This window comes from Pseudocercospora fijiensis (assembly GCF_000340215.1).
Source record: "Pseudocercospora fijiensis CIRAD86 unplaced genomic scaffold MYCFIscaffold_22, whole genome shotgun sequence".
Taxonomy (NCBI): domain Eukaryota; kingdom Fungi; phylum Ascomycota; class Dothideomycetes; order Mycosphaerellales; family Mycosphaerellaceae; genus Pseudocercospora; species Pseudocercospora fijiensis.
In genome coordinates, this window is record NW_006921553.1 from 206,141 (window position 1) to 233,118 (window position 26,978).

The 26,978-nt window shown below is 51.1% G+C and overlaps 9 protein-coding genes across 9 annotated transcripts; 4 read left to right on the forward strand and 5 right to left on the reverse strand.

Moving 5' to 3' along the window:
• Positions 1-1,047: 1,047 nt before the first annotated feature.
• On the reverse strand, positions 1,048-4,649 carry MYCFIDRAFT_180744 (uncharacterized protein; the record flags this gene model as incomplete). Its single annotated transcript, XM_007934480.1, has 11 exons — positions 1,048-1,057; positions 1,115-1,172; positions 1,200-3,011; positions 3,047-3,066; positions 3,093-3,776; positions 3,806-3,914; positions 3,941-4,135; positions 4,164-4,234; positions 4,262-4,463; positions 4,494-4,573; positions 4,600-4,649. 11 exons carry the CDS (start codon positions 4,647-4,649, stop codon positions 1,048-1,050), a joined length of 3,291 nt encoding a protein of 1,096 aa, XP_007932671.1.
• Positions 4,650-4,678: 29 nt separating this feature from the next.
• Positions 4,679-6,136, forward strand: MYCFIDRAFT_180745 (uncharacterized protein; the record flags this gene model as incomplete). The annotated part of the gene is made up of 6 exons (XM_007934481.1): positions 4,679-4,843; positions 4,868-4,952; positions 4,981-5,730; positions 5,762-5,803; positions 5,839-5,906; positions 5,945-6,136. 6 exons carry the CDS (start codon positions 4,679-4,681, stop codon positions 6,134-6,136), a joined length of 1,302 nt encoding a protein of 433 aa, XP_007932672.1.
• A 30-nt stretch (positions 6,137-6,166) lies between these two features.
• Positions 6,167-7,188, reverse strand: MYCFIDRAFT_180746 (uncharacterized protein; the record flags this gene model as incomplete). The annotated part of the gene is made up of 2 exons (XM_007934482.1): positions 6,167-6,236; positions 6,269-7,188. 2 exons carry the CDS (start codon positions 7,186-7,188, stop codon positions 6,167-6,169), a joined length of 990 nt encoding a protein of 329 aa, XP_007932673.1.
• A 48-nt stretch (positions 7,189-7,236) lies between these two features.
• On the reverse strand, positions 7,237-8,127 carry MYCFIDRAFT_180747 (uncharacterized protein; the record flags this gene model as incomplete). The annotated part of the gene is made up of 3 exons (XM_007934483.1): positions 7,237-7,419; positions 7,454-8,044; positions 8,071-8,127. The coding sequence occupies 3 exons, from the start codon at positions 8,125-8,127 to the stop codon at positions 7,237-7,239; spliced, it is 831 nt and encodes a 276-aa protein (XP_007932674.1).
• A 45-nt stretch (positions 8,128-8,172) lies between these two features.
• MYCFIDRAFT_180748 (uncharacterized protein) lies at positions 8,173-10,205 on the forward strand (the record flags this gene model as incomplete). The annotated part of the gene is made up of 14 exons (XM_007934484.1): positions 8,173-8,382; positions 8,444-8,500; positions 8,531-8,600; positions 8,640-8,662; positions 8,713-8,868; positions 8,907-9,008; positions 9,037-9,256; positions 9,293-9,456; positions 9,488-9,530; positions 9,553-9,805; positions 9,853-9,862; positions 9,900-9,961; positions 10,006-10,125; positions 10,151-10,205. 14 exons carry the CDS (start codon positions 8,173-8,175, stop codon positions 10,203-10,205), a joined length of 1,545 nt encoding a protein of 514 aa, XP_007932675.1.
• A 36-nt stretch (positions 10,206-10,241) lies between these two features.
• On the reverse strand, positions 10,242-11,677 carry MYCFIDRAFT_180749 (uncharacterized protein; the record flags this gene model as incomplete). The annotated part of the gene is made up of 4 exons (XM_007934485.1): positions 10,242-10,727; positions 10,760-10,803; positions 10,845-11,336; positions 11,371-11,677. 4 exons carry the CDS (start codon positions 11,675-11,677, stop codon positions 10,242-10,244), a joined length of 1,329 nt encoding a protein of 442 aa, XP_007932676.1.
• Positions 11,678-11,973: 296 nt separating this feature from the next.
• Positions 11,974-14,288, forward strand: MYCFIDRAFT_89077 (uncharacterized protein). Its single transcript, XM_007934486.1, has 3 exons — positions 11,974-12,216; positions 12,271-12,964; positions 13,022-14,288. Exons 1-3 carry the CDS (start codon positions 12,049-12,051, stop codon positions 14,113-14,115), a joined length of 1,956 nt encoding a protein of 651 aa, XP_007932677.1. The 5' UTR covers positions 11,974-12,048; the 3' UTR covers positions 14,116-14,288.
• Positions 14,289-15,695: 1,407 nt separating this feature from the next.
• MYCFIDRAFT_180751 (uncharacterized protein) lies at positions 15,696-18,696 on the reverse strand (the record flags this gene model as incomplete). The annotated part of the gene is made up of 19 exons (XM_007934487.1): positions 15,696-15,836; positions 15,865-15,891; positions 15,928-15,936; positions 15,969-16,025; positions 16,058-16,457; positions 16,487-16,506; positions 16,539-16,705; positions 16,738-16,806; positions 16,838-16,917; positions 16,940-17,177; positions 17,208-17,306; positions 17,348-17,433; positions 17,475-17,643; positions 17,672-17,729; positions 17,770-18,046; positions 18,074-18,148; positions 18,177-18,322; positions 18,363-18,518; positions 18,550-18,696. The coding sequence occupies 19 exons, from the start codon at positions 18,694-18,696 to the stop codon at positions 15,696-15,698; spliced, it is 2,421 nt and encodes an 806-aa protein (XP_007932678.1).
• A 36-nt stretch (positions 18,697-18,732) lies between these two features.
• On the forward strand, positions 18,733-23,512 carry MYCFIDRAFT_180752 (uncharacterized protein; the record flags this gene model as incomplete). The annotated part of the gene is made up of 30 exons (XM_007934488.1): positions 18,733-18,792; positions 18,818-19,029; positions 19,063-19,130; positions 19,154-19,191; positions 19,212-19,383; positions 19,439-19,587; positions 19,617-19,839; positions 19,872-20,136; positions 20,161-20,325; positions 20,354-20,407; positions 20,437-20,538; positions 20,565-20,655; positions 20,679-20,923; positions 20,955-21,050; positions 21,102-21,286; positions 21,326-21,355; positions 21,383-21,648; positions 21,674-21,731; positions 21,764-21,807; positions 21,839-22,005; positions 22,033-22,160; positions 22,190-22,291; positions 22,324-22,534; positions 22,568-22,624; positions 22,647-23,095; positions 23,125-23,152; positions 23,184-23,220; positions 23,249-23,296; positions 23,343-23,366; positions 23,408-23,512. 30 exons carry the CDS (start codon positions 18,733-18,735, stop codon positions 23,510-23,512), a joined length of 3,879 nt encoding a protein of 1,292 aa, XP_007932679.1.
• Positions 23,513-26,978: the final 3,466 nt, after the last annotated feature.

Consider the following 26,978-nt stretch of genomic DNA (forward strand, 5'->3'; position numbering starts at 1 on the left):
CCTTCCTTCTTTTCTAAACGTTAATTAACTACTCTATAATCGCTTAGTAGTATCCTCCTATATTAGAAAGGTATATAGTTAGTCTCTCGTATCCTCTATAAACTTCCCTCTTTTTTTTTAAAAAAAAAAACATTACCTTGTTTATAACTACTAATCCTAGACCTAAGATACGATATTATATACTCTTCCCTATCCTATCCTATCCTCCTCTAGCCTAATAATAAAGCCTTTTAACTTACCTTAAAACCTCTCCTATCCTTCTCTTCTAGGCGTTAATTTAACTAGTTTATAGTCGCTATAGTAGCTAATCCAAATAGTACTTTAGAAAGAAGTAAGAACCGAAAGAAAATTTATTATAGCCTTCGATATTATATATAGCCTTATACTCCGCCTACTAGGGTTAGGTACGGTACGTACGGCTAGATAATCTTATAGATAGATAGGTAAGAAGAGAGTAATAGCCTAGCTTAGTAGAGCTATATAAAAAATTTCTATTTCTATTCCTATTCCTATTCCTGTTCCTATTTTTATTTATAAATACTACGAGTAGAGTTTATAATAGTAGGTAAAAAGTAAACTATTTTATAAGGTAGCGAAGATAAATAGTAATAAATATAGTAGAAAGAGCGAAAGGGTAAAAGGATAAAAGGATAAAAGGGCAAAGTAGGTAAAAGATAAACTATCCTATATAGTATAAGGTAACGAAGACAAATAGTAATAATTATAGTAGAAAGAGAGAAAGGGCAAAAAGGTAAAAGAGTAAAGTAGGTAAAAAGTAAACTATTTTAATAAAATAATAAAGACAGATAGTAAAAATTATAGTAGAATCTATATATTAGAAGAGCAAAAGGGCAAAAGATAGAGTATAAGTTATATAGCGAGTAGAGAGTAAAGAATTACTCGGGAGGTCGGACTACTAAAACTTAAAAGTAGTAAAGATAATAGAATAGCTTTTAATAAACAGCGATAAAGCAAATTATATTCGACGGAGTAGTACCTTATACTATTTTATTTCTCGTTACTACGTTACGTTGCTTTTCAAAAGTATTAACCAGTTCTCTAACAAAAGAAACCACAGCCTACAAAAGAAAAGAACGAATGTCTGTTAGTCCACTCCTCCCCTGTCTCCCATCTCCTATTCTCTCCTATCTCCCATCTCCTATCATCCCTTACTCACACCTCCGTACCCACCGAAACACTCTCCGCAATAATCTGATCCGCAGCTCGAACATCATCGTCGGAAAAGTACGGGAATGGGACCTGGAAATTCGGCATGGGAGTCGTGGCGAATCGGCCGCTTGCTGGTTGACGAGGAGTTGGAGCTGGGTGGGAAGATTTGTTGTAATAGTTGGATGCATCAACGAGAGGGGATTGAAACTGGACCATCTCTGGACGATGACGCTCTGGGCCTGGTGGTGGGGTGATGGGGCCGTAGCCGTAGCTCCAGGGATAGCCAGTGGTGTTGTCCTTGTCCTTGAATCGTGACGTAATGAAAGATGGGCTGGAGTAAGCGTTCTCCAATTCGTCGCGAGTAGCAGAGGAAACTCTTGGGTGTTGGTGGTTCGTAGGCTGCTGTTGCTGCTGCTCGAGACGCTTGGTCAAGTCGTGGATTTGCTGGCGGAGGTCGTTGATGGTGGATGAGAGATAGTCGTTCTTGGACTTCTCAAATTGCAAGTCGAGTCTGGGGCCCTCTGCTGCAGCGTTGGCCTTCTCGAGCTCATCGATACGCAGCTGGAGAGTACGAAGCTGATCTTGCTTGGACTTGTCAGCGTGACGCAGCTCGGCAGCCTTCTGCTCCGCTTCCTTGCGCGATTTCTCCATGCCGCGATGAGCTGCAGCCAACTGCTCGCTCAAGCGCTTGTTGTCCTGCTCGGTCTTGTCGGCCTGCGCCTGGGCTCGCGCGGCAGATTGGCGGAGAGTGTTGCTGCTACCTCCAGCATCGGCTTGCAAGCGGCGGAGGTTGTCCCGCTCTTCGGTCAATGCCTTCCGCTCTGCCTCTGACACGCGGAGCTTCTCGCTCGTGGCTATGGCATTGGCGTCGAAGATGGCCTTGACCCAGCGCATTCCATCTTCGGTGTTGATGTAGCCGGTGAGGTAATCGCGAGTCATGGTGGGATCGTGCTTGTTTGCCGCCAAGGCGATGTCGACAAATTTGCGGGTGAAGGCATCCGATGCAGCGGTCTTTGGGGCAGCAGCTGCTGCCGTGGCCGCTCCATCAGGTGCCTTGGCAATACCGGGAATGCTGCTTGCTCCAAAGAGCTTCTTCTTGAGCGCAATCAAGCCATCGGCGACCGCTTTGCTGCTGCGGTGTGCCTTCTCCTGCCAATCGTTCCAGCTGAAAGCGGCCCCATCAGGAACAGGGTTCTCGGCCAGGAAGAGGCGCCAGTCAATCGAGGCCTTGTTTGGTCCGCGAGCGAGCTCCTTGGTGATGCTGATTTCAGAGCCTGGACGCTCGAGAGCTATGAGCACGGCACGACGGAAACGAACTCGCACACCACTTGGCGGGTTCGAGTCGGGACCCACCAATTCTTCCTCGAAAACTCCGATGAGCTTGGTGATAGTCATGTGCGACTTGATCCAGGTGAGGACTTTGTTGATGAGCTGGCGAGAAACCGCCGTGTCTGGTGTCTCAAAGTTGATGGCTTTCAGCAGAGCCATGGCCTGCTTGGCGCTTTGTGGGAGGGCTTTCGCTGTGATGGCGTTGAGAATGCAGAATCTGTAGAGCTTGTCTTGAATGGCGGCTGGCCAGATGATGCGAGAAGCCTGGCCCGACTGGAGACGCTCATGGGACAGATTGGCATAGCTCTTTTCGACTTCGTTGCAGACAATGTCGCCCGAATCATCGAGGTATGGAGTGTTGAAGATGGTAGCGTTGGCGTTGACGTTGGCGTTGGCGTTGACGTTGGCGTTGGCGTTGACGTTGGCGTTGGTGTCGGCGTTGGCCATGGTAGCAGCTGGGTCTGCGGGAAAGTGATGGAAGTCAGCAGTGGGGTGCTGATTTTGTATGAAGTCTTTCTTCGATGGAAGTGCTGGTGGCAGAGTGGACGTTTCGGCATGTCGATGCCGCTATAAGTATTCATCGTTGAGCGAACCGTGGAATGCACGACCGCGCGTCGAGAAAGAAAAGAATGCCGAGATTCCACGGTAAAGTCTGGTCGATATACCGCGGAAGCCAGAATCCCAAAAAGACAAACAGAATGAAGCAGAGAGAACACATCTCTTTCTCTTTCTCTTTCTCGATGGAATTCCCGACACAGGAACAGTCGCTCCTCGCAGGTGTAAGCAGTCGGTGTGGAGAAAGGCGGATTTTGCGCTTCCCCGACTTTCTCCCCATGCCTGCAATGGTGCTCGTTGTGAATGATGTGCTGTTTCGCATAGTATGCGTTAATATGATTGATGAGTTGGTGCGTTGACCCGCCTGGATAGGGTGAGTTGAGTTGACGTCGGAGGAGTCGGACGAATTTGCTATGGGTCCCGGCTTCGCGAATTGATCCAGACGTCGAAGATCTGCGTCGGAATCGGTGTGAGCATTACCATCGACCCCATAGTCAGCGTCATCAAGCTCTTCTATGTCTATGCTCCCGCTGTCGTACTCGAAGTCATTTCCTTCGGATCCGGAGTAACTGTGGCTCGTGGTCAGAATGGCTGCTGGATATGTAGAAGAGCTGTGAGAGTCCAGTATCTCTCGCAGACGATTCACATGGTATATGGCGTATGATCCATATGTCAAAGACCTGCGTCGGAATCGTTGTAGGCAATGTAGGCAACATTGAGCTCTTCCGTGTCTGTGCTGTCGTTATTGTACTCGAGGTCATTTCCTTCGGATCTGGAGTCTGGGTCTTGTGGTTCGTCGTCAGAATGGCTGTTGGGTGGATTCAAGGTCAGCGAGAGTCCAGTTTCTCGCAGACAGTTGACTGGGTATATGGCGTGTGATCCAGACGTGAAGAATCTCCGACCACGTAGCCAGCGTCATCAAGGTCTTCTAAATCGATAATGTCGCTGTCGTACGCAAAGTCATTTCCTGTGGATCTGGAGTCTAAATACTGTGCTTTGTTGTCAGAATGGCGGTTGGGTGCATTCACGATTGGTGAGATTGCAGTGTCTCGCAGACGATTGACTTGGTATATGCCGTAGTCTCCGAAGAGCGAGAGGTCAAACATCACTGCCAATCGGCATAACGGTGAACTCGGGTAAGTGGAAGTCAAATGCCCATTCTTGGTGATACAATAAGCTTCTTCAATCGAGGATCTTCTTTTTCTACTGCAGAAATGTAGATGTCGGGGCTGGTGTTGATGTTGGAGGAGATCGGCTAGGCAAACATCGTCGGGTGCCGGAAGGAGGTGAAGGACATGGACTTCCGGGACCAGAAAGGTTGGCCAGGAGAGGCTTGGCCACAAGAGTTGCTTCAGGGCCAAGTCGTAAGGTCGAAGGAAGCAAAGAGTGGTCAGGTAGCATGCGGTGCGCTAGGGAGCTGCAGGAATTGTTAGGGCAACGATACTTGGACTGCTTGATGGCGAGGGCTGCAGAGCTATGAATCCATCTCACATAGACGCCTGTGGTATTTCGGCGCGAGCTGGCAGGAGATCAGTGCACCAGGACGCTTTCGTAGAATGTTGTTCTGAGTTCAAAAGGCCAACTTCTTGATGCATAAGGCAGCAGCTGTCTAAGAGGGAGAGCAATGCGAGTGCAAATCGCAAAAGGAGTTCCAGGGCAGAGAGATTCGTTGGCCCAAAAGCATAGGAGATTGCTGGTGGTTTTGGGTAGCTTCGCGTCATCGTCTGCCGCCATCTGGCAGATCTTGAACCAGAGCTCCGGTGGAAGGTCAAGGGCTGTCCGCAAATTAGTCATGTGCATGCTCTCGTCGAAGGTACCAACTCACCTTGTCCCTCGAACTGAGCACCTCTCACCTCCGACTATTACCGCTGTTCTGGATCGTGTTGGTTGGTTCTGTGGTCTTGTAGGAAACTTGATGGCGTCTAGAGCAGAGCGGAGCAGAGCGGAGTTGTGTCAGCCTTGCTGTATACTTCCTGCACTTCCGGCCAATCGATGGCGCTTTTCGTCAGGCTGCCACTGTTCTCCTGGCTTTCCTGCCATTCATGCCATTGCCCACTTCAGCCTCAGGATGTCGGCCACCAGCACAAATCACCACCTCTTTCCCCGTCATCATCCCAGGCCTCATCTTCTCCTGTTCCCATCTCCCAATGCAGCGCAAGCACGTCGTCCTCGGTGAGTTCGCTCAGCTGCTTCCCTGCATGTTATGGCTTCCCAATGTCTCGCAGCTGCTGTGGGTGTTGCAAAGCTTCGTCAAGATCGGGCGTGAGAATGTCGTATCGAGACTCAAGTATCCGAAAAGCTTCTCACGAGATCCCGGTCCTGCTCCAGCAGTGCAAAAGGCGTTTCTGTTTCCAACACCGCTCGTTGTGATGGGCGCCGTACCAGGGAAGGTGATCCATGATTCGATCCCAGGTCCCAAGAGTCTCGGAGACCCTGTAACGTGCATCCCACCAAGCTCACGCATGGAAGTGCTGTGCCACGTGGAAGCGCCGTCTCTCCCAACTCTTGTTTTGCCACAGGCGCTGCTGTGCCAATGGTCGTGTCGGCGGAGGTCATTTCTGCGAGCGAGAGGAGATGCGGCGCGGCGTGGGATGACTTCCTTTCGCAGGTTGAGGAAGGCGCATAAGCCCGTCGTCTGGTATTCTTCGTCCCTGTCGTCGTCGGAGACCAGTTGGGGTGGTAGTTGTTGGGTGTGGTAGTTGTTGAGCGGTCTGTAATGAAGTAACATCTCGAGTTCTTCTCCGCTTGTGTGCGGAGGCAACTCCGGCGCCAAGGTTTGATGAGCTGAGAAAGATTGCCTTCAAGATTCGCGCAAGAACAAGAACAGGAGGAAAGACACCGGCATCAAAACCGTGTACAAAAGAGCGTGTCATTGATTCGTTACCATAAGAAACTGCCATGCTTTCACCCATTCATGCTATGCCATGCCATGCTTGACTCCCGATCCCATCATGATTCATCTCAAGTTTTCTTTTTTTTTTCACGCCATGCCATGCAATGCTTCACTCCCATCACGATTCATGCGAAACTTTCATCCCTTCCATGCCATCCTATGCTATGCCATGCTTCACTCCCACTATGATTCATTCCAAGCTTTTACCATTCATTCAATTCATTCAGCATGCACTCCCTGATCCCGCATCATGATTCGTGATCGTACCCATCGCGCCAGACGTGATATGCTCAGTTGGTGCCAAGGTCGAAATCAGCCCACTGACTCCAGTAGATACCAGGAATTTCGAGCTCGCCGTCGAACCCGAAAGAGGTGGAGGAGTTGAGATCTCCCACTGTGTTGCCTATACCAGTGTCGGCTGGACCAGAGGCAGGAAGATGGTTGACATCGGCGGTCAAGGCATTGCCGAAGTCAAAGTCAGCTGGGTTGAAGTCTGGCAGAGTGTTGTCTGTCGCCTTGCCGGCTGGACCAGAGGCAGGAAGATGGTTGACATCGGCGGTCAAGGCATTGCCGAAGTCAACGTCAGCTGGGTTGAAGTCTGGCAGAGTGTTGTCTGTCGCCTTGCCGGCTGGACCGGAGGCAGGAAGACGGTTGACATCGGCGGTCAAGGCATCACCGAAGTCAAAGTCGGCCGGGTTGAAGTCTAGCAGAGTTGCACCCATGCCAGTGTCGGCTTGACCAGAGGTGGGAAGATGGTTGATATCGGCGCCCAAGGCATCACCGAAGTCGAAGTTGTCAAGGTTGAAGTCTGGCAGAGTGTTTCCCATGGCGTTGTCGGCTTGACCAGAGGTAGGAAGATGGCTGGCATTGGAGGTCATGGCATTACCGAAGTCAAAGTTGTCAAGGTTGACCTCTGGGAGGGTGTTTCCCATGGCGGTGTCGGCTTCACCAGCTGGATTTGGGAAAGCCTGAAGGTTGTTGAGATCCAAGTTCATCGCATCGGGATTGGGGGCCAGGTTGAAGCCGAGCGAGTTGGGGTCTTCTGCAGTAGTCATGATTGTGTTCGTTGGACCAGCTGGATTTGGGAAAGCCTGAAGGTTGTTGAGATCCAAGTTCATCGCATCGGGATTGGGGGCCAGGTCGAAGCCGAGCGAGTTGGGATCTTCTGGAGTAGTCATGATTGTGTTCGCTGGACCAGCTGAATCTGGGAAGGTCAGAGGCTGTTCGGGATTGAAATCCATGACATTCGGATCGACGTTGCCTAAAAGATTGATTAGTACGTGGAATCATCATGAGAGTTTGTGGCTTGACTTGCCAACGCCGGCGGCTTGCGTAGCCTCCCACGTCTCGATACCTTGACGGAGTTCATTCACCGTCTCGACCAGCTCAGCGTAGTTCGGCGAATCCTCCGAGAGCACCGGACCGAACGCAGGAAGACCCTTGTTATTGCGGAGAGACCACAGCGGGAAGAACTGGCAGCGGGACACGAGGGTGTAGAATTCCAACAAGATGTTCTGCCGGACTGCGTGCACTGGGCCTGGCTGGGGCAGGCTTGGAGAAGAGGCCGAGTTGGGCGGCGTCGGGAATTCTGGAGGGAAGAGGATACATTAGCAGGCAGGATGGGACGTGAATATGGGGACCAAGCGCGTACTGGATTTGCCAAGAACCTTCTTCGTGGAGCTGAAGTTGGAATGGTTGGAAAAACCTGGCATGGTAGACGGGCCTGCAACGACGATTTCTGGTGAGGTTGTAAGCACTTCGATGCTTAGAAGCAGCGTTCAGCAATTGCGTACCGTCATCACTCTCTGGGTCAGAGATCCTGCCCTCCGCCTGATCTTCGTCGGCATCAGAAGAATGGCCATTAGACCTAGATTCCATGTCGGAATCCATGTCAAAGTCGGTCGATACCTCATCAGACATGGAGTCCTGGCGTTTGTTGAACATGGTCATGGCGACTGCAGCTGCGACGACCTCTTTACCGCAGCCCTGCTCGCGCGCGATCAGTCTCTGAATGCCGCGTAGCTTCATCTTCAAATTGATGATGGCGAGATCGAGCCAAGGGCCTCTCTTGCCCTTGGGCTTGTGGTATTGCTTGAACTTGGACAAGTCGATGCCTCCAACACGTTGCCCATAGGACAGGGTGGTATTGTATTGGCGAGAGATCCTGTTGAGTGCGGCATGCTTTTCTTTGTTCGCCTTCTTCGACGTGAGTGTAGACATTGGGAATGATACCTCGCTTCGTTCACAAACAGTACAAGATTAGCAGACACGAGGCGAGAGGTGGAGACTCAAGGTCAGCGGACACTCAAGATCAGAGGAGACTGAAGACCAGAGAGATAATGAGAGAAGCCAGAGATCAGCACTATACCTCTGCGTTCAAAGGCAGCGTGGCGGTGAGTGGCCTGGTCGAGCTGCAAGGAAATAGTTGTACCAATGTGCGAGGAAAGAGTTGTCCCAATTTAGGAGGAAATAGTTTTCCTATTCAGGAAGAAATAGTTGTCCCAATTTCCCTCGTCTCAAGATGAGACATGGAAAAGATGGCCCAGCGATGCAGTGGCGTAGAGGATGGTGATTTTCGCGAAGGGCCGAGACACGCTGCACTGGACCGGCAGCTGGGAGCTGGCAACGAGCATAGGCGTATGTATGGCACGACGTGGGTAGGCAGAGAGCGCTTTGGTGTCCATGGGATGAGAAATGCTTCCATGGCTGTCGAGCGTGACAGCCGAGACGAGTTGCGAGGCCGAAGATGCGAGTTCTAGATGTAGCATGGTATGAGATGGGATAGGATGGGATGGGATGGGATAGGATGTGGTGGTGATGGTGGTGGTAGTGGTGGTGGTGGTGATGGTGATGGCGATGGTGATGGCGATGGCGTGTCCGGCAAGCCAACACGCGACAACGCGACCAGAAAAGGGCGTGGCGTGGTGCGGAGTTCGTTCCGTGCAGGGGTCGTATGCAGTCCCAGCAGCGCGGGACTCTGCCTGCAGCGGCAGCTGGCAGCATTAAAGATATGGTGGATGCAGGCAAAAGAGAGAAAGACCGCGGAGTTCTCAAGAAGGCCGTGGAGTCTTTTTGGAAGAAAGAGGGAGAAGAAAGAAGGGAGAAAGAACGGAGAACGAAGCCAAGAATGCAAGCGTGCCAAGCTGCCAACCGGATCGATCTGCCTGCCGAAGATAAGCGACAAACGTCTGCGAACTGGTAACCCAAAACGCCCAGAATGCCCAGATCACCCAGATCGCCACCATCTCACCAAAATCCCACGGCATTTGTTTCCCACGGTACGAGGAGCATATCAAAAATGGCTGGCAAGTATTGGAATTCACTTCTTTGTATGACTGTCACAAGGACTCGAGCCAGGAACTATGCCTGTTGACGATCGAAAAAGCGAACGTGTGGCTGAAGGGACTAGAACTCCAAAGCGTCGTGGCAAGAAATTGAAGAATGCCGTTGCGGCTGGCAAAAGGCAGAAGATCACGAAGCCCAAAGACAAAGCCAAAGCCAAAGCTAAGGTATACCAACACCCACACACCCGCCCACCAGGCAAGATCCACTAACACTCCCTCTCCAGTCCACCGGGCGCGTGGTGACAGAAGAAACACTCATAGGCCGACAAGAACGCCGTCGCATGCGCAGCCTGCAAGAATCCATCGACCACGCCTACGAAGACTACACCGAGCTTCTGGGAATTGTTCGTGCTCGTGGCTTGGCCAAAGACCACCACCCACTTCCCGATCCCGAAAGTTTTCATCGCCCGAAGAGTGGACCGTGGAGGCAGAAGTATTTGGATCGTGTGACTGAGGCGGTTGGCTTTTTGAGGGAGGCGGTGAAGTCTCAGGAGGAGAGGAAAGGGGAGGGCGAGTGAGCGAGGAGGGCGGCGATGATGAGATGGACATGATGGTGTGAAGGTCAGACTGGGTGTGCTTAGCGGAGTAGAGGTTGTTGGTGTGCACAGACAGAATTTGTAGGAGCGCACAGGCAAAGCTGGGGCAAGAAGACTCGCATGAACACTCTCGTGTGTAAAATCCGCGTTCATTCATCCGCAATTCGTCGCAATACAGGCTACCATCGCCCCACATCATCTTCTGTCATGCTATGGAGAGCCTCCAATGCCGTCCCTCACCGGACTTCCATGCGGGCCAAATGAGCGGGAATCCTGCTTCTCCTGCTTCGGATCCTCGGTGGCTTGTTCCTGATTGACGAGAGGTTCCTGGTCGCCCTCTTGTATGCTGGGCTCGTCTTGCTGGTGTTCAGAGTGTGATCCTGCTGTGGACCGACCTCAGCTTGTGCTTGGCGATTAGGGTGGATTGGAGTCAGGACCTGCGAGTTCGGTGTTCGACGTTCCTCCTCCTTGGCGAGCTCCTCCTCGATGCGCGTCTTCTTGGGCATGGAGAGGATGTCTAGGCCGAGAATTGCACTCCTCCTGCTCCAAGCCATTGAGCTCGGCCTCCTCCTTGGCCAGCTCCTGGGTGCGCATCTTCTTGCGCATGTAGACTCCAAGCCGAGAATCCCACTCCTCCTCCTCCTCCTCCCAGCCATTGAGCTCGGCCTCCTCCGTGGGCTCCTCGGTGCGCATCTTCTTGCGCATGAAGGGTGTGCCCAAGGAACGAGCGCCATGCTCCTGCTGCCTCATGCCATTGAGCTCGGCCTCCTCCGTGGGCTCCTCGGTGCGCATCTTCTTGCGCATGAAGGGTGTGCCCAAGGAACGAGCGCCATGCTCCTGCTGCCTCAAGCCATTGAGCTTGGCCTCCTCCTTGTCGAGCTCATCCTCAATGCGCATCTGCTTGCGTAGGGTGTCCAAGCCGAGAATCCCACTCCTCCTGCTTCAAGCCATTGAGCATGGCTTCCTCGATGCGTGTCTTGTTAACCATGGAGAGGGTGTCCAAGCAGCGATCGACACGCTCTTCCTGAAGCGCAAGCTTCTCCCTTGCGAGCTCCTTCTCCTCAGTGCGCATCTTGTTGGACATAGAGAGGCTGTCCAACCCGTTGACCTGGGAATCATCCTCCTTGGCGAGCTCTTCCTCAATGCGAAACTTCTTGAGTGTGGAGAGGGTGTCCGCATGCGACATACTCCTCGTTGAGCGCGGTGGCGGTATCGAGTTGGCGTTCATCTGAATGTGCATCGTCTTCAAGATGGAGAGGGTCAAGCGGCGAGGGACATGCTTGTCATTGAGCGCAATGGCGGGATCGAGTTTGGCGTTCATGTCGATGTGCGTCGTCTTCGGCGTGGAGAGGGAGAAGCGGCGAGCGACATGCGCCTCATTCCGTGCAATGGCGGGATCGATTTTGGCGTTCATCTGGATGACCCCAACCAAACTATGGAGAGAGTGCCCAACCAGCGAGTGATATGCTCTTCCTTCAGCGCAATGGCGGCATCCGGATTGGCGTTCATCTCAATGCGCAAATGTGCAAGCAGCGCGCGCGACGCTTCTCCTTGAGCGCAACAGCGGCTTCGAGCTTGTCTATGCAGCAAGCACCACACTCTTCCTTGAGCGCAACAGCGGCATCGAGCCTGGCGCTCATCTCAATGTGCTTGGCTGCAAGAACCTCCTTCGGCTGCCATCCCCTGGAGCATAGTGTCCATCTCCTCGAGTGAATCCCAGGTCTCGGCGGCCTCCGCCTCGGCCTCGAATGTGAGAGATGTGCTTTGATAGCTGGTAATTGCGATGTAGAAATGTCCGAGTCCGAGTCGAGTCGTTGTGGGGTTCGTGGTGGTGTTGTAGCAGGAAGCATAAATTTGTGGTAGAAAGCGGCGATGTGCGGAGGTGCGCGGAGGTGCCTTGGAGCAGAGCCTCAGCGGCGTTGTACGGAGGTGTGCGGAGGTGCCTTAGAGCAGAGCCTCAGCGGCGTTGTGCGGAGGTGCCTGAGCGGACTCGGGCGGGCGAGGCGGGAAGCGGCCTGTTCCGACCCCGCCAAAGTCTGAATCCAACCATGCGGAAGCGAACTTCCGGATTCGGACAACAATAGCAAGAGTCTTGTGCTTGCAAAAGCTGCATACGTTTCCTGCGTTTGTTTACCAAAAACATCACAAAGAAACCTCGAAGACTCGACCACACTGCACAACCCGCGACACAAACTGCACAAGCTGCGACACATACTGCACAATGGAGTCGCGACGGATAGTGCAGCGTCAGCTGGATGCGCAGCTCGGTCAGTGCAGCCATCCTTGTCTGACTGCGCGGCGCCTCCCAGCGCCCGCGCGACGATCATCGACGCCGCCCTCGACTCAGCGCCAAACAAAAGGCGCGCTGCGTCGCCGAGGCTTGCACAGAGTAAGACCACCGACAGAGCTGCATCGAATTGCCGCTGCTGATGACAATGTACAGGGTACACGTCGCAAGACCGTTACCACCACTGTGCTGCTTATGCTCGCTGCCCTCGCGTTGGGTGCAGTATGCGCTCGGCTTTGGGCCTTCTTCACCCCTCCTGATCTGCATCTGCAACACCTAGAGCAGTGTCTCGTTGCATCGACAGTCGCCGCCGAGGAACACCAACCTTCCTCCGACACTCATCTGATCCCAGTCGGCCTTGCTTTGCCTCTCAGCGCCATGGCCAATACCATTGAGAGACACACTCGCGTAGGCCTGGGCTCACCATTGCCCATGGCATGGCCAGTGCAGTTGACGGATCACGAAATCTCTGCCGACAACCTTCGACATCGACACCTGGTCGCCACCAGCAAGCAGCTCCACTCTGCTCGACAAGCCGTTTTCGACAGCCCTCTCTGGGCCGACTATTGGCGTTCGCTCCACAACTCCCATCTCTTCCTCGTCAAAGCCACGCTGAAGCTGCTGCTGGCCCAGGACTATGCATCGACGTCACATCCGATCTGGCAACGAGTGCAGTGTGCATTCGCTGACTGTCCTGGGTATGATCTTGCCACAGACCCTTTCACAGCATCGATGTTTCTTTGGAACATTTCCAGCCGAATCACACTGTCGTGCGCCTCGCACCACGACATTGCTTCGCCCGTGTTCAATTCCACGCAACTCTTCCAGACCGCTCGACAGGTGAAGAAAGGTATGTTGGGTCCGATTGCCGGGCAGCTCAAGCTCATCCACTGATTTCCGACACAAGCCATTCTCTCCGACATCGACTTCATCAGCAAGTCCGAAGCGCGTCGCCTCTCGCGGTATGCTGATGTCTCGCAACCTGGCTTGGTTTCTCCGCCTCCCAAACCGCCACGCTGGCTGCCTGTGCCGGCATCTCGAACGAGGCGTAGCATACTCCTCGCGCAGCCGAAATTGGTCTATGGTGTGAGCGTTCCAAGCGCGGCCAATGCGAGAAGGATGAATGCTCTGATGTCCGCGTGGGCCGAGGCCGAATGGGCAGAGTTGCTTGCCGGAACTCTGCAAGCCATCCAGCGACAGCTGGTCCACGAATGTCAAGGGCCAATGAACCGAGTCCACGACAACCATGCTCGAATCCAAACCAGCAACGTCCAGCAAGAAGAACACGACAGTCACGGCAGAAGAAGCCGTGCCGGTGCGGCTGGCATCTTGCTCGGCTGGGCAGAGGACCTGCTCGGACTGGGACGAAGTCGAACAGCAGACCACGAAGACAAATCGGAGCCAATGGACGACACCAAACCCCATGGCAAAGACCAACACACCAATCTCCGCACATTCAACCTCTTTGACGGCCACCGCTCCCGCCCCTCGCGAAACATCCTCGACACAATCTGGCGAAACACCCTCAAACGCAGCTTCAGGCTCTGGAAGGACCAAAAAAGCGCGCCTCCTCCATCTCGACGTTCTCAGGAAAGCGCGTGGCATGCCTGTCTCTTCCCCCACAACCTCACTGACCCAACCTCGCCAAACCACAAACACAAAGCCGCTCTCCTCGCTTCTCGCGCCGTCTACGCATATTGGCATGCGGGCGCGGCGCCAGAATGGCTGACGAAGCTGAAGCCACCTGGTGACAACACCATCCCGGACGAACCTTCTCCTTTAGACCTCGAGAGCTCAGACGAAGTGGACGAGAATTCTTCTGGTGTGGAATGGCTCCTGGGGGAACGTCAGACTTTGACGCGCGCTGTGAAATGGAAGAGTGAGGATCGTATCTGCATGGGTTGGGCTGGCCTGTATCTTGTCAATGGGCGGGAGTGCGATAAGCAGTTCAGAGGTGAGGGCCGGTGGGGTGGTGTTGATTTGGATGCGGGGATTTTGTAGGAGGGGATGGACAAGACGGAGAGAGGATAGGGCAAGGAGGATAGGCAAAGCAGGATTGGGAAAGGAGGACAGGGAAAGGAGAGAAAAAAATGTACGAATAGAACCTCTTGTCGCATCGGCCATTCTTCAACGCTGGATTCCATAGTTTGCAGTGAATCCGATGACTGATTTTCATTCACTCCCGCTCTAATAAGTGACGCCGCTGTGAAATTCATGAAGCAGTGGATGATGAATGGAGTCAAATAGATCCTTGCTCGTGGAGAGAGGGTATGTAGTACGTCCACGCCAGTTTTTTGGGATGTCGAGTTCTGCAGAAGATGAAGTGGTGCCTCCAGCCAGGTTTTACATCATGGAGTCAACCGAGAGGACGGGCATTGGGACCTTCTTCCTCCCCAGAAATGAGAACCCAGACTTGCCAAACAAACGCTCCATGGGATCGACGTACTGCTGGGCCGTGCCAGTTGCCAGTGACTGGATCCTTGACGACTGATGATAGAGAAGACCTGCCAAAATCAGCCCAATCTGACCTCAGCTGTTCTGGAGCAAGCGTCTCACGCAGCGTGGCACGCGCATGGCCTTACGCATATCCATGACCAGAGCTTATGCCTGCTACCTGCATGCCCTATGCCATCATGGTTCTTGCCCACCACGGAACAGCTTCATATTCACTGGCTTGCGACTCTTCAACTCTGGGCTCGATCTCGGAGAGCTGTCCTTTGACCTTCGTCAACTCTTTACGCACTCCGGCGAAGATTCCACGCCTTCGAATTGTGCCTTGACTGATCTTGACAACTGTAGACTGAAGTGTGTCGGCGTCGCTGAAGCTTGAAGGACAGTTGTCGCATAGGTCCGCGAGTCATTGGGGTCGGCTTTGTCGTAGCGGCACTCTCGTTTTGGTCTGGGAATGTCGAACTGATACTGCTAATGTGTCCAAGGAGCTGTGAAAGGGATGTGGGTGTATGTGATAAGAATTTGGACTATGTGAACTCAAATTGACCTCCGACTGTGAGTACCTACTCTCGCGCGCCGGCTCTACCATTCTTCTCGCTACGATGTATTCTCCGTACGATGCTTTGCTCTTCTTCATAGCACTGTCTGCTGCAGTTATGGAGCCTACGTGTGCAAATGTCGTTCAATCTTGCGGAGTTGCGGGGGTCTTGCGGCTTGGCCGAGCCGCGGCGAAAGGGCCCAAGACCTCTCGACCCAGGCATGTACCTCACGTCCATACCTAAAGCAACCTCACAATCAATATCGGAGCCCTTCAAATCTATCGAGCGCGGGCTCTTCCAAGCTTGCGGCGTCCTTTATGAAGGCGATAGTACGAAGTATGATGAACAGAAATGGCCAGCAACACAAGTTCGCCCCGCATGAAGAGCGTCGGAGACAGCTCCGACCCAATCGGCCCACGCCCAAACTTCAAAGCAAGTTTGTTTTGTGTTCCTTTACATCTTCCGCTAGGCTCTCGCACCATTTTCCAGCCATATCCACGGTTCCTTCGATTATAGCAGCACGCCGAGACTCTAGCGCCACCTCTTCTACAGACATCCTCGAGTCAACTACGATACCTTGCTCAGCGGCAATCAATGCGCGGCCGAGTCTTCAGCGATCTGCGCGGATGAATCACCCATGCAATGACAGGCGGAGAAGTCGACCCCTGAAAGTGTGGCGCAATAACGAAGGGTGATGGTTGGCGGGTTTATGCTGGTCATAACCATAATGCGCTTCGGAGGAGCCCTGGCGCTACATCACCGTCTGGTGTTGGCTGACAGGAGAAGACTAGCAGTGGGCGAGAACTTCACATGGCCGCTTCACAATCCCGCGCTGATCAAGAGCAGGCAACGAGAAGAGGGCACAGGAGCAAGCATGGCTGTTGGCGAGCATCCTTCATGTGGGCGCTTCACAGTCCCGCGCTGGTCAAGAGCAAGCAACGAGAGGAGAGCACAGGAGCACGCATGGCAGCAGGCGAGCACCCTTCATATGGGCGCTTCACAATCCCGCGCTTGTTAGGAGCAAGCAACGAGAAGAGAGCGCAAGAGCAAGCACGGCCAGGTGACATGCATGCGTGTAGCGTGCACGTCGCATCGCGCACACGGGAAGCGGCATGTTGCCGAGCTTCGAGTCCTGGCTTCGAGGCATACCGCTCTGAAACGGACATGTGGCTGATGAACAAGCTCCCAGGCCTGGAACGGCTGCGGACAGCTTCCAACTTGATGTGAAGAGGCAGAGACGCTCCTCTCGCTGGAAGTATCCATGCTTTCGAGGGTAGGGGTATAGGTTTACTGGGCTTGCTCAACACCAATGCGGGCAGTGGCCAAAGTGCTTTGCTGTAGGCGAAGGTCAAGCTACCGGCATTCATGAACAGCATATTCACTTCTCACCTTTCCCATGTTTCTGCCATTGTCACATTCTCAAAATTGACTGACCAAGATGTAGATGAGATGGCCGGAGATGATGATAGGAGAGTCGCCAACGACAACATAATGCTTACCACTGCCGCCTAAGCCGCAGACAGCAATCCTGTGCTGGGAGACAACGACAACAGCAGCTACGGCATAAGCGAGCATCAATGGCCAGACTCCAGACGGGAATTCTGTACTAGGAGACGACGACAAAAGCAGCCACGACATAATCGAGCTTCAATGGCCAGACTGCAGGCGGCAATCGTATGCTGGGAGACGGCGACAAAGGCAGCTACGGCATAAGCGAGCATCAATAGCCAGACTGTAGACGGCAATCCTGATTCTGGCGTCGGCGACCGGCATGGCTACCTGACTATCCACACCATCGGAATCACCTCCATGCCTGCTGTTCTCTTCATGTGAACGATCCCAGGGATTTCAAGCCCAGGACCTGCTCGTCAAGGCGTTGGTGGAAGGTGAAATATTGGTGATTCCTGGAGCACTCGACGCTGTGCTTGATCAGTTTGATGCGTCGCTCTTGGCTTGCCAGTGAGTGGTTTGTCCTCAACTCTCGTGGAATCCGGAGTGGTCCTGCTGGGCTGAAGAACACGTTTTCTAGCACGGCCGCGGCTGTCTTCGTTGCGGCGGAGGATTCCATAATCGCTACGCTCCCGCATCTTCACCTAGAGCCACGATCAACCCTGCGAGGATCATTTCTTTCTAGGCCAGACAGCTGGTCACCAAGGCACGTCCATCTCGAATGACTCCCGTCTTTATCAATTATCAAGCGTGCTATACGAAGTCATTTCGAAACTCCTCGGTGTTTTTTTCACAGTTGTTATAATCGGGTTCACCAGCTCTTCTCCGTCCGTTGGGGATGTTTGAAGAACTGGGGAAGCATTCAGGTTGAATTGCTCTGCTAATCTGTGAAAGACAGCCTTACGGCTTCGCGGCGTGCACTCAAGCCCGATGCTCATGCAGAGTTTGGCCGTTCCGGCCACGCTTCCATGCAAACATCTTTTGGCACCAAGTGCAATGGGAAGGCTTGTGATCCCGCTGGATGGATTGGCAGGTAAGCTAAGGAAGAGCGTGGAATGACAGGCGGAGAGAGGGGATTCTACAGATTTGACTAGCATTGTCGATCATGATGCCTACACCTGGTCGTTGGCCTTGTGGGACGCTGTTCTGGAGATATGGCGATGCAGACATCCGCCACTCAGTGAAGGAATCGGAGAGCTTTGGGGCGCTACTTGACCTTTGGGCAAGCTGCGTTGCGTATTGGGAGAGCAGCTGCGCGGAGAGATATGCAGGATGGGTTTTCCAGAGATGGAGTCGTGAAGGAAGATGTGGTGGTGCAATGCATACTGGCATTGCAGGCGCCTGCGAGTTTGGCATCAGGACGTGGACGTGCAAAGAGCAAAATGCCAAGCTGCGGGTCGGGTGCTTCCGGCTCATCCCAGCCAAGGAACGCCGAATCGCCTTCCTGTGATCCTCTCTCTATGCCCAGCGCCATCGACAGCATTGTGTGCCGCCTTCAACACGACATCCAACTTTTCCACGAACACCAGGAGCTCTTGGCGGGACGTTCCATCGGCGTGTCGGCAGCAGGCCTGCAATGTCTTGGAGAGCGCCAGCTACATTTGCCCAGATACTTCCCATCACGGCGACATGAGAATGCATCCGCTATGGTAGGCGTTGCTGATGATGTGCTGGTCACCGCGTAGGAGCTCGGGTCGGCGGAAAATGTTGTCGACCATCGAGACGATTACGATGAATATCAGCATCCAGGCACCTCGGACGCATGTTCTCTGCAAGATTCCGCATAGGTTGGCCCGCTTTCTCCAGCACCGCCTCGATTTCGTCCTCACTCTCGTCCATCAGGCATTTCTCCATCACCTGCATGTCTCGGATCCAGCCTGGGCTAGACATGGCGTCGATTCGTGGCGTCGGTGGGCTGCAGATGAGACTCGACACACGGTCAGAAACAGGCGATGGGTGCGTGGACTTCAGGCTTTTGTCAGGTACCTCGGTGTACTACGATGTGGGATGGTGTTCTGGCTATCGTGGAAGCGTCTGGATATGAAAATATGGGGCGACAAAGAGCTTGGTCAATGGGAGAGACACAGAGCGCGCTCGTTCGCTGCGCTGCAGCTACCTGTTCGTAGAGCGAAAATCCCACCATGGCTCACGCCTATTATTCACACTTTCATATCCCGTCATGGAGCGCCGGGAAATCGCGGTGGCACAATTGGGACCAGCACTTCAACCTCAAAATGTCGTGATCCGCAAGGGCAGCGCCGAAGGATACTCAAGGCATGATCTTTGCCGATTGTGCTTTCGTTACGACGACATACTCTCCCTGCGAAATGACGCGACACGAGTCGAATTGGACATGGTTGTGGCCCTGTTTGGATGGCCTACCCGCTGAACGCTCACCAGCTACCCAAGCACCACATCCTGCTCTATATTACCCAAGCGTGGGGAATGTAATGGCAGCGTCTATGGGCGAAGAGTAGTATCAAGCTGCACTGCACATCAAACATAAGAGCTCTTACACCTTTGTGAGCACTCACAATCTCATTACGACATTACCACAGCCTCATTACAGCTTCTACAGTTCAAACCATGAACGCTGCAAGACGCCGCGAATGGATCCATCCCACGGCCTCGCGCGCAAGTGAGTATCCTCGGGCCAAGGCAGATGATACAATGGCGGCATTTACTCAGGCCCTCGTCGCCTATACCTACGCCAAAAACTGGCCAATACACGACTTCATTACGAACTTACTGAAGGCTCATCACAACTCTTCCGGCCTATACTATAGACGTTGCAAGACGCCGCAGATCCTTCCAGCAGCCTCGCAAGCAAGTGAGTATCCTCAAGCCAAGGCAGATGATATGATATCGGCATGTTTTGAGCACAGTCGCCCACATCACGCCCAAAACTGACCAAAACATTCGTGCGAGTGGTGGCATTACCGACCACAAACTCACCGTTTCACCTCCCCATTTCGCAGACGATTTCCAGACCCCTACGTGGCACGCCACCTCGCCGACCTTCGGAGCCAGCGAAGTGAGACGGCGAATTGAGGTGATCTTGAGGCACAAAGCCGAGCTGCAGCTGCAGGAGAGGTCTACGGATGTGCAGTCATGATCCTTCGGCCGGGAACCGAAGCTTTCCCTCTCTCGAGCATGTTCGTGCTGCCTGGTCTGAGTTTTCGGAGACGGGAATCATCACTCCTTGGCTTTCCGAATAAGCAAATGATGAACTTCGGAATCCGACATCATTGGTCTCGAATATGCCGAGCTCGCACAGTGGCTGCTTGTTCAATTTCAGTCGTCAAACACATGCTGCAGCCTGTTTGTCAGACTTCCTATGCGAGAAAGAGCGACGTTCACGAATGGCAAACGGAATAATCGTGCCTTGGCGACGCACAGCGGGACTGGGCCGAGTACGGCCTACACCTTGTCGGGTTCAGATTCAGAGACACGAGCACCAACAACGAGATGAAAAACTCCTACGAGGGAACATTTTATTACAGCATTCGATTCCTGGCTCGAAGGCGAGTTCGCTGATATGCCTACCGCCAGCCGGCCACGCAGGTCGAGGATCATACACTCTGTGGCATTCCTCAGCATAGGGAAGCACCACGGCAAAGCTGGCTGATGGTGTTCGTTGGGCGAACTTGAAGCCATGTCCCTTTTCCTTTCACCCCAAATTGGAGCGACCTCTTCCTATTCCATCATCGTCATCCTCTCTGGTGTCGATCGCCTCGCTTCTCGATCCGCAGCCAACAGGCCTTCGCCCTGGGTTGGATCTTGTTCGGCAGACAACTTAGACTGTGGGCGTGGTATCCCATCGATGTAGTCTGGCGAGATTTGGGCCATGACCTGTGAACAGCGTCCAGATGCTCTATCGGAGCAGGCTTTCCAGTTGTTACTTTCTGATTTGGAAGCTTAGATGGGATGCAATGACGGGCAGCAGCAGTATAAGACTTCGATTCGGCAGCGTTTTCATCGGAGGGTGTGGCGGCAATTCATCATCTGGAGACGTGTTACCAAATCAGTGCCAGGATCACAGCGAAAGCTAATCGTAACGAGGAATGACACCTGCGATGGGGTATCAGCACTAGAAAACGGGGTGGAACGAGCATCGTAATGAAGTACAACATCAGCAGCATTCCCGACAACACAAGCGGGCCCAAGAACGGCAATCTCATGCGCACGAACAAAAAGCAGCCCAGGCTCGCCATCACACCTAACATCCCCATTACACGCACAACCGAGGAGAAGGAGACGGAGGAGGTTGCGAGCACCAACAAAATCGGGGCGGCGGAGCAGAAGAGGAGGAGGGAGGAGAAGGAGACGTTGGCTCAGAAGGCGCAGATGGGCTCGAAGAAGCTGGAGCTGTTCGACTCTACGAAGGCGTCCAGCATAGAGATCAAAGGTTCTCCTCGTTGGGTCGATCAAGTTGCACCAGAACGGGCAGTTGAATACAGGCAGGGACGTAGGCGCAGAGCAGAACGAGCCCGACTAGTCGAAGGAGCAGCGAGACTATACTAGAGCCATGAGCTCGATCATGTTGAGCATCCAGTCCGTCACCGACACCATGCGCAGCCCCATAGACAAGGCGGTGGAGTACGTCGCGAGGAACCCAGGCGGCTCGATCGTCGCTACAGAGAAGGGCTACGTCTCGGAGTTGGATCCCAACACTGGCTGCATCGGCACCAGCCAGTCGAGGAACGACATCACCGGGACCCTACATGGATGCAGTCATCACTGACAAGAGTGCGAGGTGAATGCTCAGCCAGTGGACCTCGGAGTAGGTCGTGATCGAGGGCGTGGCGCCGGATGTGCTCATGAAATAGAACTGGAACGGAGTCTCGATGACCCGACAATCTTGGTTGATTCCCATAGCTCATGGAGGCATCGAACAATGCATGGCACTATACAGGCTCCCAAGCTGGATGTTGGCAGAGGCCATCACACGAATACGGTGTTGTATCTTACTGCTGATGCGAGCCCATACGTCAATCCCTGGACTGATGTCTGCTTCAAGGACTTGTCTCACGCACAACAGCTACAGGGCTTCTTCGACTATGATTCGTTCAGTATAGGCTCGGCGACGTCTCAAGTGTCAGGCAACACCATGGCATGAGTGTGTATTAGGAGAGGAGAATGCGTACAACGTAAGTGGTTCTTCACAGATCATTGACGGTAAGCTCGGCAGCCTCTCTGCAGGTGCAGAGCATGTAAAGACCCACCAAAATGGACTCGACTTTCGCTCGTAGTAGTGTCGGCTGTTGTCTTCTTCTCAATATGAGCATCCCGACGAGTTCCACACCATCACAGGGGGATTTGATCAGCCAAACTCCAAAAGGCAGGCATCGAATCGATACAGGCAGCGAGGGACGCTGGTCAGAAAAGGTTATGAGAATTTTTCGAGACCATCCGAATCTGCGCAACGGCGGATGGGCAGCTCACGTCGTTGGTGGAAGCCCTCGCGATTGAGGCATAGTCTGAGCCTGAGCCTCAGCCTAGGAGAAGCCGCCGCAGCGCACGCAGGACGCCATCAACAAGCACGAGTGCCATTTCTCAATGCCGATGAGCCATTTCATTTTCTCTCACCCTGCTACGACAGAGGGTGTGCGCAAGGTTTGGTTGATCTGACGAAGCAGATTTCTTCTTCAACACTGACAGGCAACCAGCAGCGGCACATTGGCTGCATCACCAGATGCCTGTAGCGAAAGTTTCTTTCGCGGCCCCAATGTGCCAGGGTGTCTCTCCCGGTAATTGGACTCTTCCGCAGCATATCGACTCATCATCTGGGACTTGCTTGGCCCGGACAGCAATGCTTTTGCTCCCACTAGGATTTCTTCGGAAGGGATGTGCCCGCAAATCATGAACGAGAACCTAGCAAGCCGAGAAACGATGGAGAAGCTACCCAACATTTCCGCTCTCCCCCGTACGACATTGTATGCTGCAGACTATGTGCTACTGGCGTTCAACCAGACACGGAGGTGAAACCTTCTACTTGGAATGCAGTGTTGGAGCTTATGGATCGCTTCCTCGGATTGTGGCTCTTTGAGCACCTTCCTGGTCGATACCGCGTCCCATCCTCCCCTCCCATAGAAGCAGCATCGGCATAGCTCGCCGGCGGCTGGCCACTGAGTACATGGCATCTCCACCACCCCGAGAGCAGCGAGAGCGACGACCCCGAGGGCTGAGCCTCGATGACCTTTACATCAACCTCGTAGAGCTTGTTGCGTGTGCCTCGAAGATCTCACTAGAAATACCCGCTGGCAGATTCGCAATCACTTCTTCACTTCCCAGTACTCAATCTGCTGCCTTGGACCTACAGCATTCTATTCCAAACGGCCACCCATTGCGAAGCTACCCCATGCGCTGTTCCTTGGCTCCTCCGGCCCTTTTCGAATTCTGCGAGCTCCTTTCAGTTCCCCATCGCGACACCACTACTACCCATGCCCTTATTCTTGACTCCTCCGGCCTTTTTCAACTCTGCGAGGTCTTTGTGGATGAGTTTCAGCTTCCCATGGCGACACGACCTAGGGAAGCTGAGGGTGAATCGATGCCGCGGCTGCGCTAACAGGTGCGGCGAGAGAGGCGAGTCTTGGTGGGTGGTTCGTTTTCTTGCTGTTCTTTGCGGAGGCCGCGGCGAGTGTCAGGCTACTTCCTGTTAGCTCAAGTGCGTGATGCGGCACAGAATGCCGCAGCTCCGAATTCGTGGCAGCATCGGTTCCGGCCTCTATATTGGGAGCGAAGTTTGGAGGGAAGGATAGTTAGGGCAAGAAAGATGTTCGAATGTAGACGTGGACGAGATTGAGCCTTCAAGTGACAGGCACGCTTGGGCGTAGGGGGGTGGTTTTGACTAGCTCGAAAGCGTCGAGACCTTACTGCCGGAGAAGGTACCTCCTCGCCATTTTGAACGCGCTTATTATTGGGTCCTCCCGCGTTTCTGCCTAACTTTCAGCCTTTAATCGATGCTCGGAAGCGCTCGCTCGATCTCCTATATTACTAGAGCCTATTCGATAACGTCTAGCTAGCGATTCGTAAGGGCCGGAAGGTAGCACAATATAGGTCTAAACCTTTTCGCCGCTCGCGTATATCTACTATTAGCCTAATAACGCCGACTAGAGTCTTATACTAGAGCTTCTAGACCTAGGTATTATTAAAAATAGCGATACTAAGGGCTAGTTAAAAGCTCGTATTAGGCCTTTCTATACACTAGGCTAGCGTATTCTAAAGCGTTACGATCTTACATTTGCTTAATAAGCTTTACGATATCGATTAAAGTCTACTAATAGACCCGTTTAACCTATACGTTATTTACTATAGCTATTTAATTACCTATCTACTAGAACTTATCTAGAAGCTCGGGCTACCATTTTCTATATACTAGGCGAGTATATCTTAAAGGCGGTATAATATAGCGCTATGTCTTCTCGTAAATTTGCTTTATAACCTTTACGACTACGATTAATGCCGAGAGACCGGTTAGAATTATAGATTATTTATTAGGGCGCTTCGATTGCCTATCTCCTAGAGCTTATCTAGAAGCCCTTCTATATACTACTCGAGTATATTCTAACGGCGTTACGAATTCGATTAAAGTATATAAGTTGACTTATCCGATCTAGGTATTATTCTATATAGCGCCTTAATTGCCTATCTACTTAAGCTTTTCTTAAACGTCGATTTTAATACTATTCCTCCTTTTTAGTAGATACATTAGCGTACTCTAGAGGTTCTAGAGTCGAAAGTAGGCAGATAATCTTAGTATACTATAGACCGATATACTCGACGTAATATAGTACTTTATATCGGTATATTAAACCTACTAGAGTCTAGCGTTAATAACGTCCTTCCTAGAGCTAAGCTACGTAACTTACTAGATCTAATTAATAATAGCTTCGTAATACTACTTATTAGATTACTATAGCCCGCTAGATACTATTTCCTATCTTCTCTTAAGTAACTATAGCTCTTATATTAGTATCGTATATGCCTAAAGTTAGATTCTTTACTTAGCTATCCGATACTACTATTCTAGGAGTACTTACTACTCGCCTAGGACCTAGTAAATTTCCTTAGACCTTAAGCGTTCCGACTATAGTTAGAACTTTTATAATCGCTTATTATACCGAGTCTATACTAGAGCTAAGTCTCTATAACCGACCTTAGATCCGTACTTCTTTAACGACTTCTTCGGAGTGTTTACCTACTATACTAGCTTAATTTATTAGTCTCTCCGGAAGCCTAAAGTTAAGAAGGAACTTATTAAAGGTTATACTATAGCGCTACTATGTTTTTTACGACGTCCTACTACGATTTCTCTACCTCCTAGACCTTCCTAATAGCTTCTATATACTCTATAGTATCTATACTAGCCTTAACGTACTTTAATATATAGCTACCTTTAGATTATATTATAGAGTTACCTTTTCTATATTAAGGCTATATATAGTGCGTTTAATTACTCTATTACTATATTATAGGCTATCTAACTACGGTCGTTATAGTTATAGTAGTTACTCGAGGCCGAATTAGTATCCCTACGAGGCTAGAATCTACGCGTAAGAATAGCTACTAGTAATTGCCTACCGCTACCTACCGAGCGATTATTAGGAGCTATCCCCCTCGCGATTTATCTCTAATCTAGCCTCTACGCCTATCTATCGTATTACTACCCTATTCCCGAGTTTTAGGATAGAGAATTTAGAATATAGGCTTCTACTAATCTCCGGTTATCTAGTATCAGAATACTATAGACTATACTTAGTATCTTCGAAGACTTTAGCGATTTATAAAAGTTCGTATATATATCTAGATCTAAATCTCCCTATTCGTAAAGGGAGAAACAATTACGCAGGTTCCGGATACCTTAAAGACTAAAGCTAAGGTAATAGTATTACTATCGAAATCTAACTATCTATAGTAGCAACTCGTATAACGTATATAGTAGGCTTATATCTTATCCCTACGATCGTTATAATCGCCGATAGAACTAAAATATCGATATCGAACTATATAGTAGGTAAGTATAGGCTACGATTAAAGCGTATCCTTATATCTTACTACCCTTTCCCGAATTACTTAATACTAACGATAAGTTCTACTTACCTCCTACTCTAACGCGAATCTAATACTTTTCTAGATAATCTTAATCCTATATAAGTAATATATAGGCTAAAGTTCTCTCCTTAGAGTATAATATATCTCCTAGCAACCTTAAAGTTTAGGAATTGTTATACGAAGTGCCTTAAAAGTTAGGGAAATATTCGATACTATTTCTAATTTAGCCGCTACTTTAAAGCAACTATAGAAAGCTCTTTATAAGGTCCTTCCTCGCGGTAATCTTTATCTATTTTCGTATCCTAGTATAAAAGTAAAGCAAGTCTAGCTATTATAGTATAACTACGTAAGCTAGTTCGTATATACCTTTAATTACTATAAATACCCCGTCGTAGCTCTAAGAGGCTTTATAGAGACTTGTAATCTATTGTACCCGATTACGATCTTCTAAGGCCTAATCTGCTATAGGAAATTAATTACTATACTATACTAAAGGCGAGTCGAGGTAGACTTTAGCCTAACTTTAACTTCGGTATACTAAGTAATTCCTAGATACGCTAGCTTCTCGTATATTAACGGCTTCGTATAAGTAGGCCTATCTAGAGACAAAAAACGCTATCTTCCCGTTAGAGTAAGCTCTATCTACCGCGATTACTACGCCAATAATTAGTATAGGGGGTTTTATCTTAGGGATAAGTATAATACTACTCCGCGTTCTCTAGTTATAGCAATTCTTTCTAGCCTTAAATATATACTACGCTAACGCTATAGTAACGATACTAAACAAACTCTACTCTACTATAGTATAGTATCTACTACGTCTAAGTATTAGCAATACTTACGCAGGTTAGTAGCACTTTAGGCAATCCCTATAATGCTTATACTAGTAAGCTATTGCTACTAATATACCGACGACTTAGTTATCGTATATCGCTCTATTACCTTTAGCTTACTAGCGTTCTAAGCTTCTAATTTTTATTTAGCCGGCTATACTATAAGTATTACCTAAATATAGTAATAATCTACTACCGCTATAAATCCGTCCTCGATACTAACGCTATAGTAGCTATTAGCGACTGCGCTATAGTATTTCTAGGCTCTGTCGGCTATACTTCTAGAAGTAAGTTCGTAATTACGCTACTCTATATATATACGTACCTATTCTACTTAATCTTAATAGCCTTCTTAGCCTTTAGTTTTTAGTATTAGAAGTATTAGAAGAACCTTCGAGATTAATTAGATTTATAAGTATAAGAAGGAATTAAGCTAAAAGATTATTTACTTATAGCTTATAATTCCTAGCGCTAGGGCATATAAGGAGCTAGTTAGTCTATAGGTTAAATAGTTAAGCAATTAATAGTTAGTTTACCT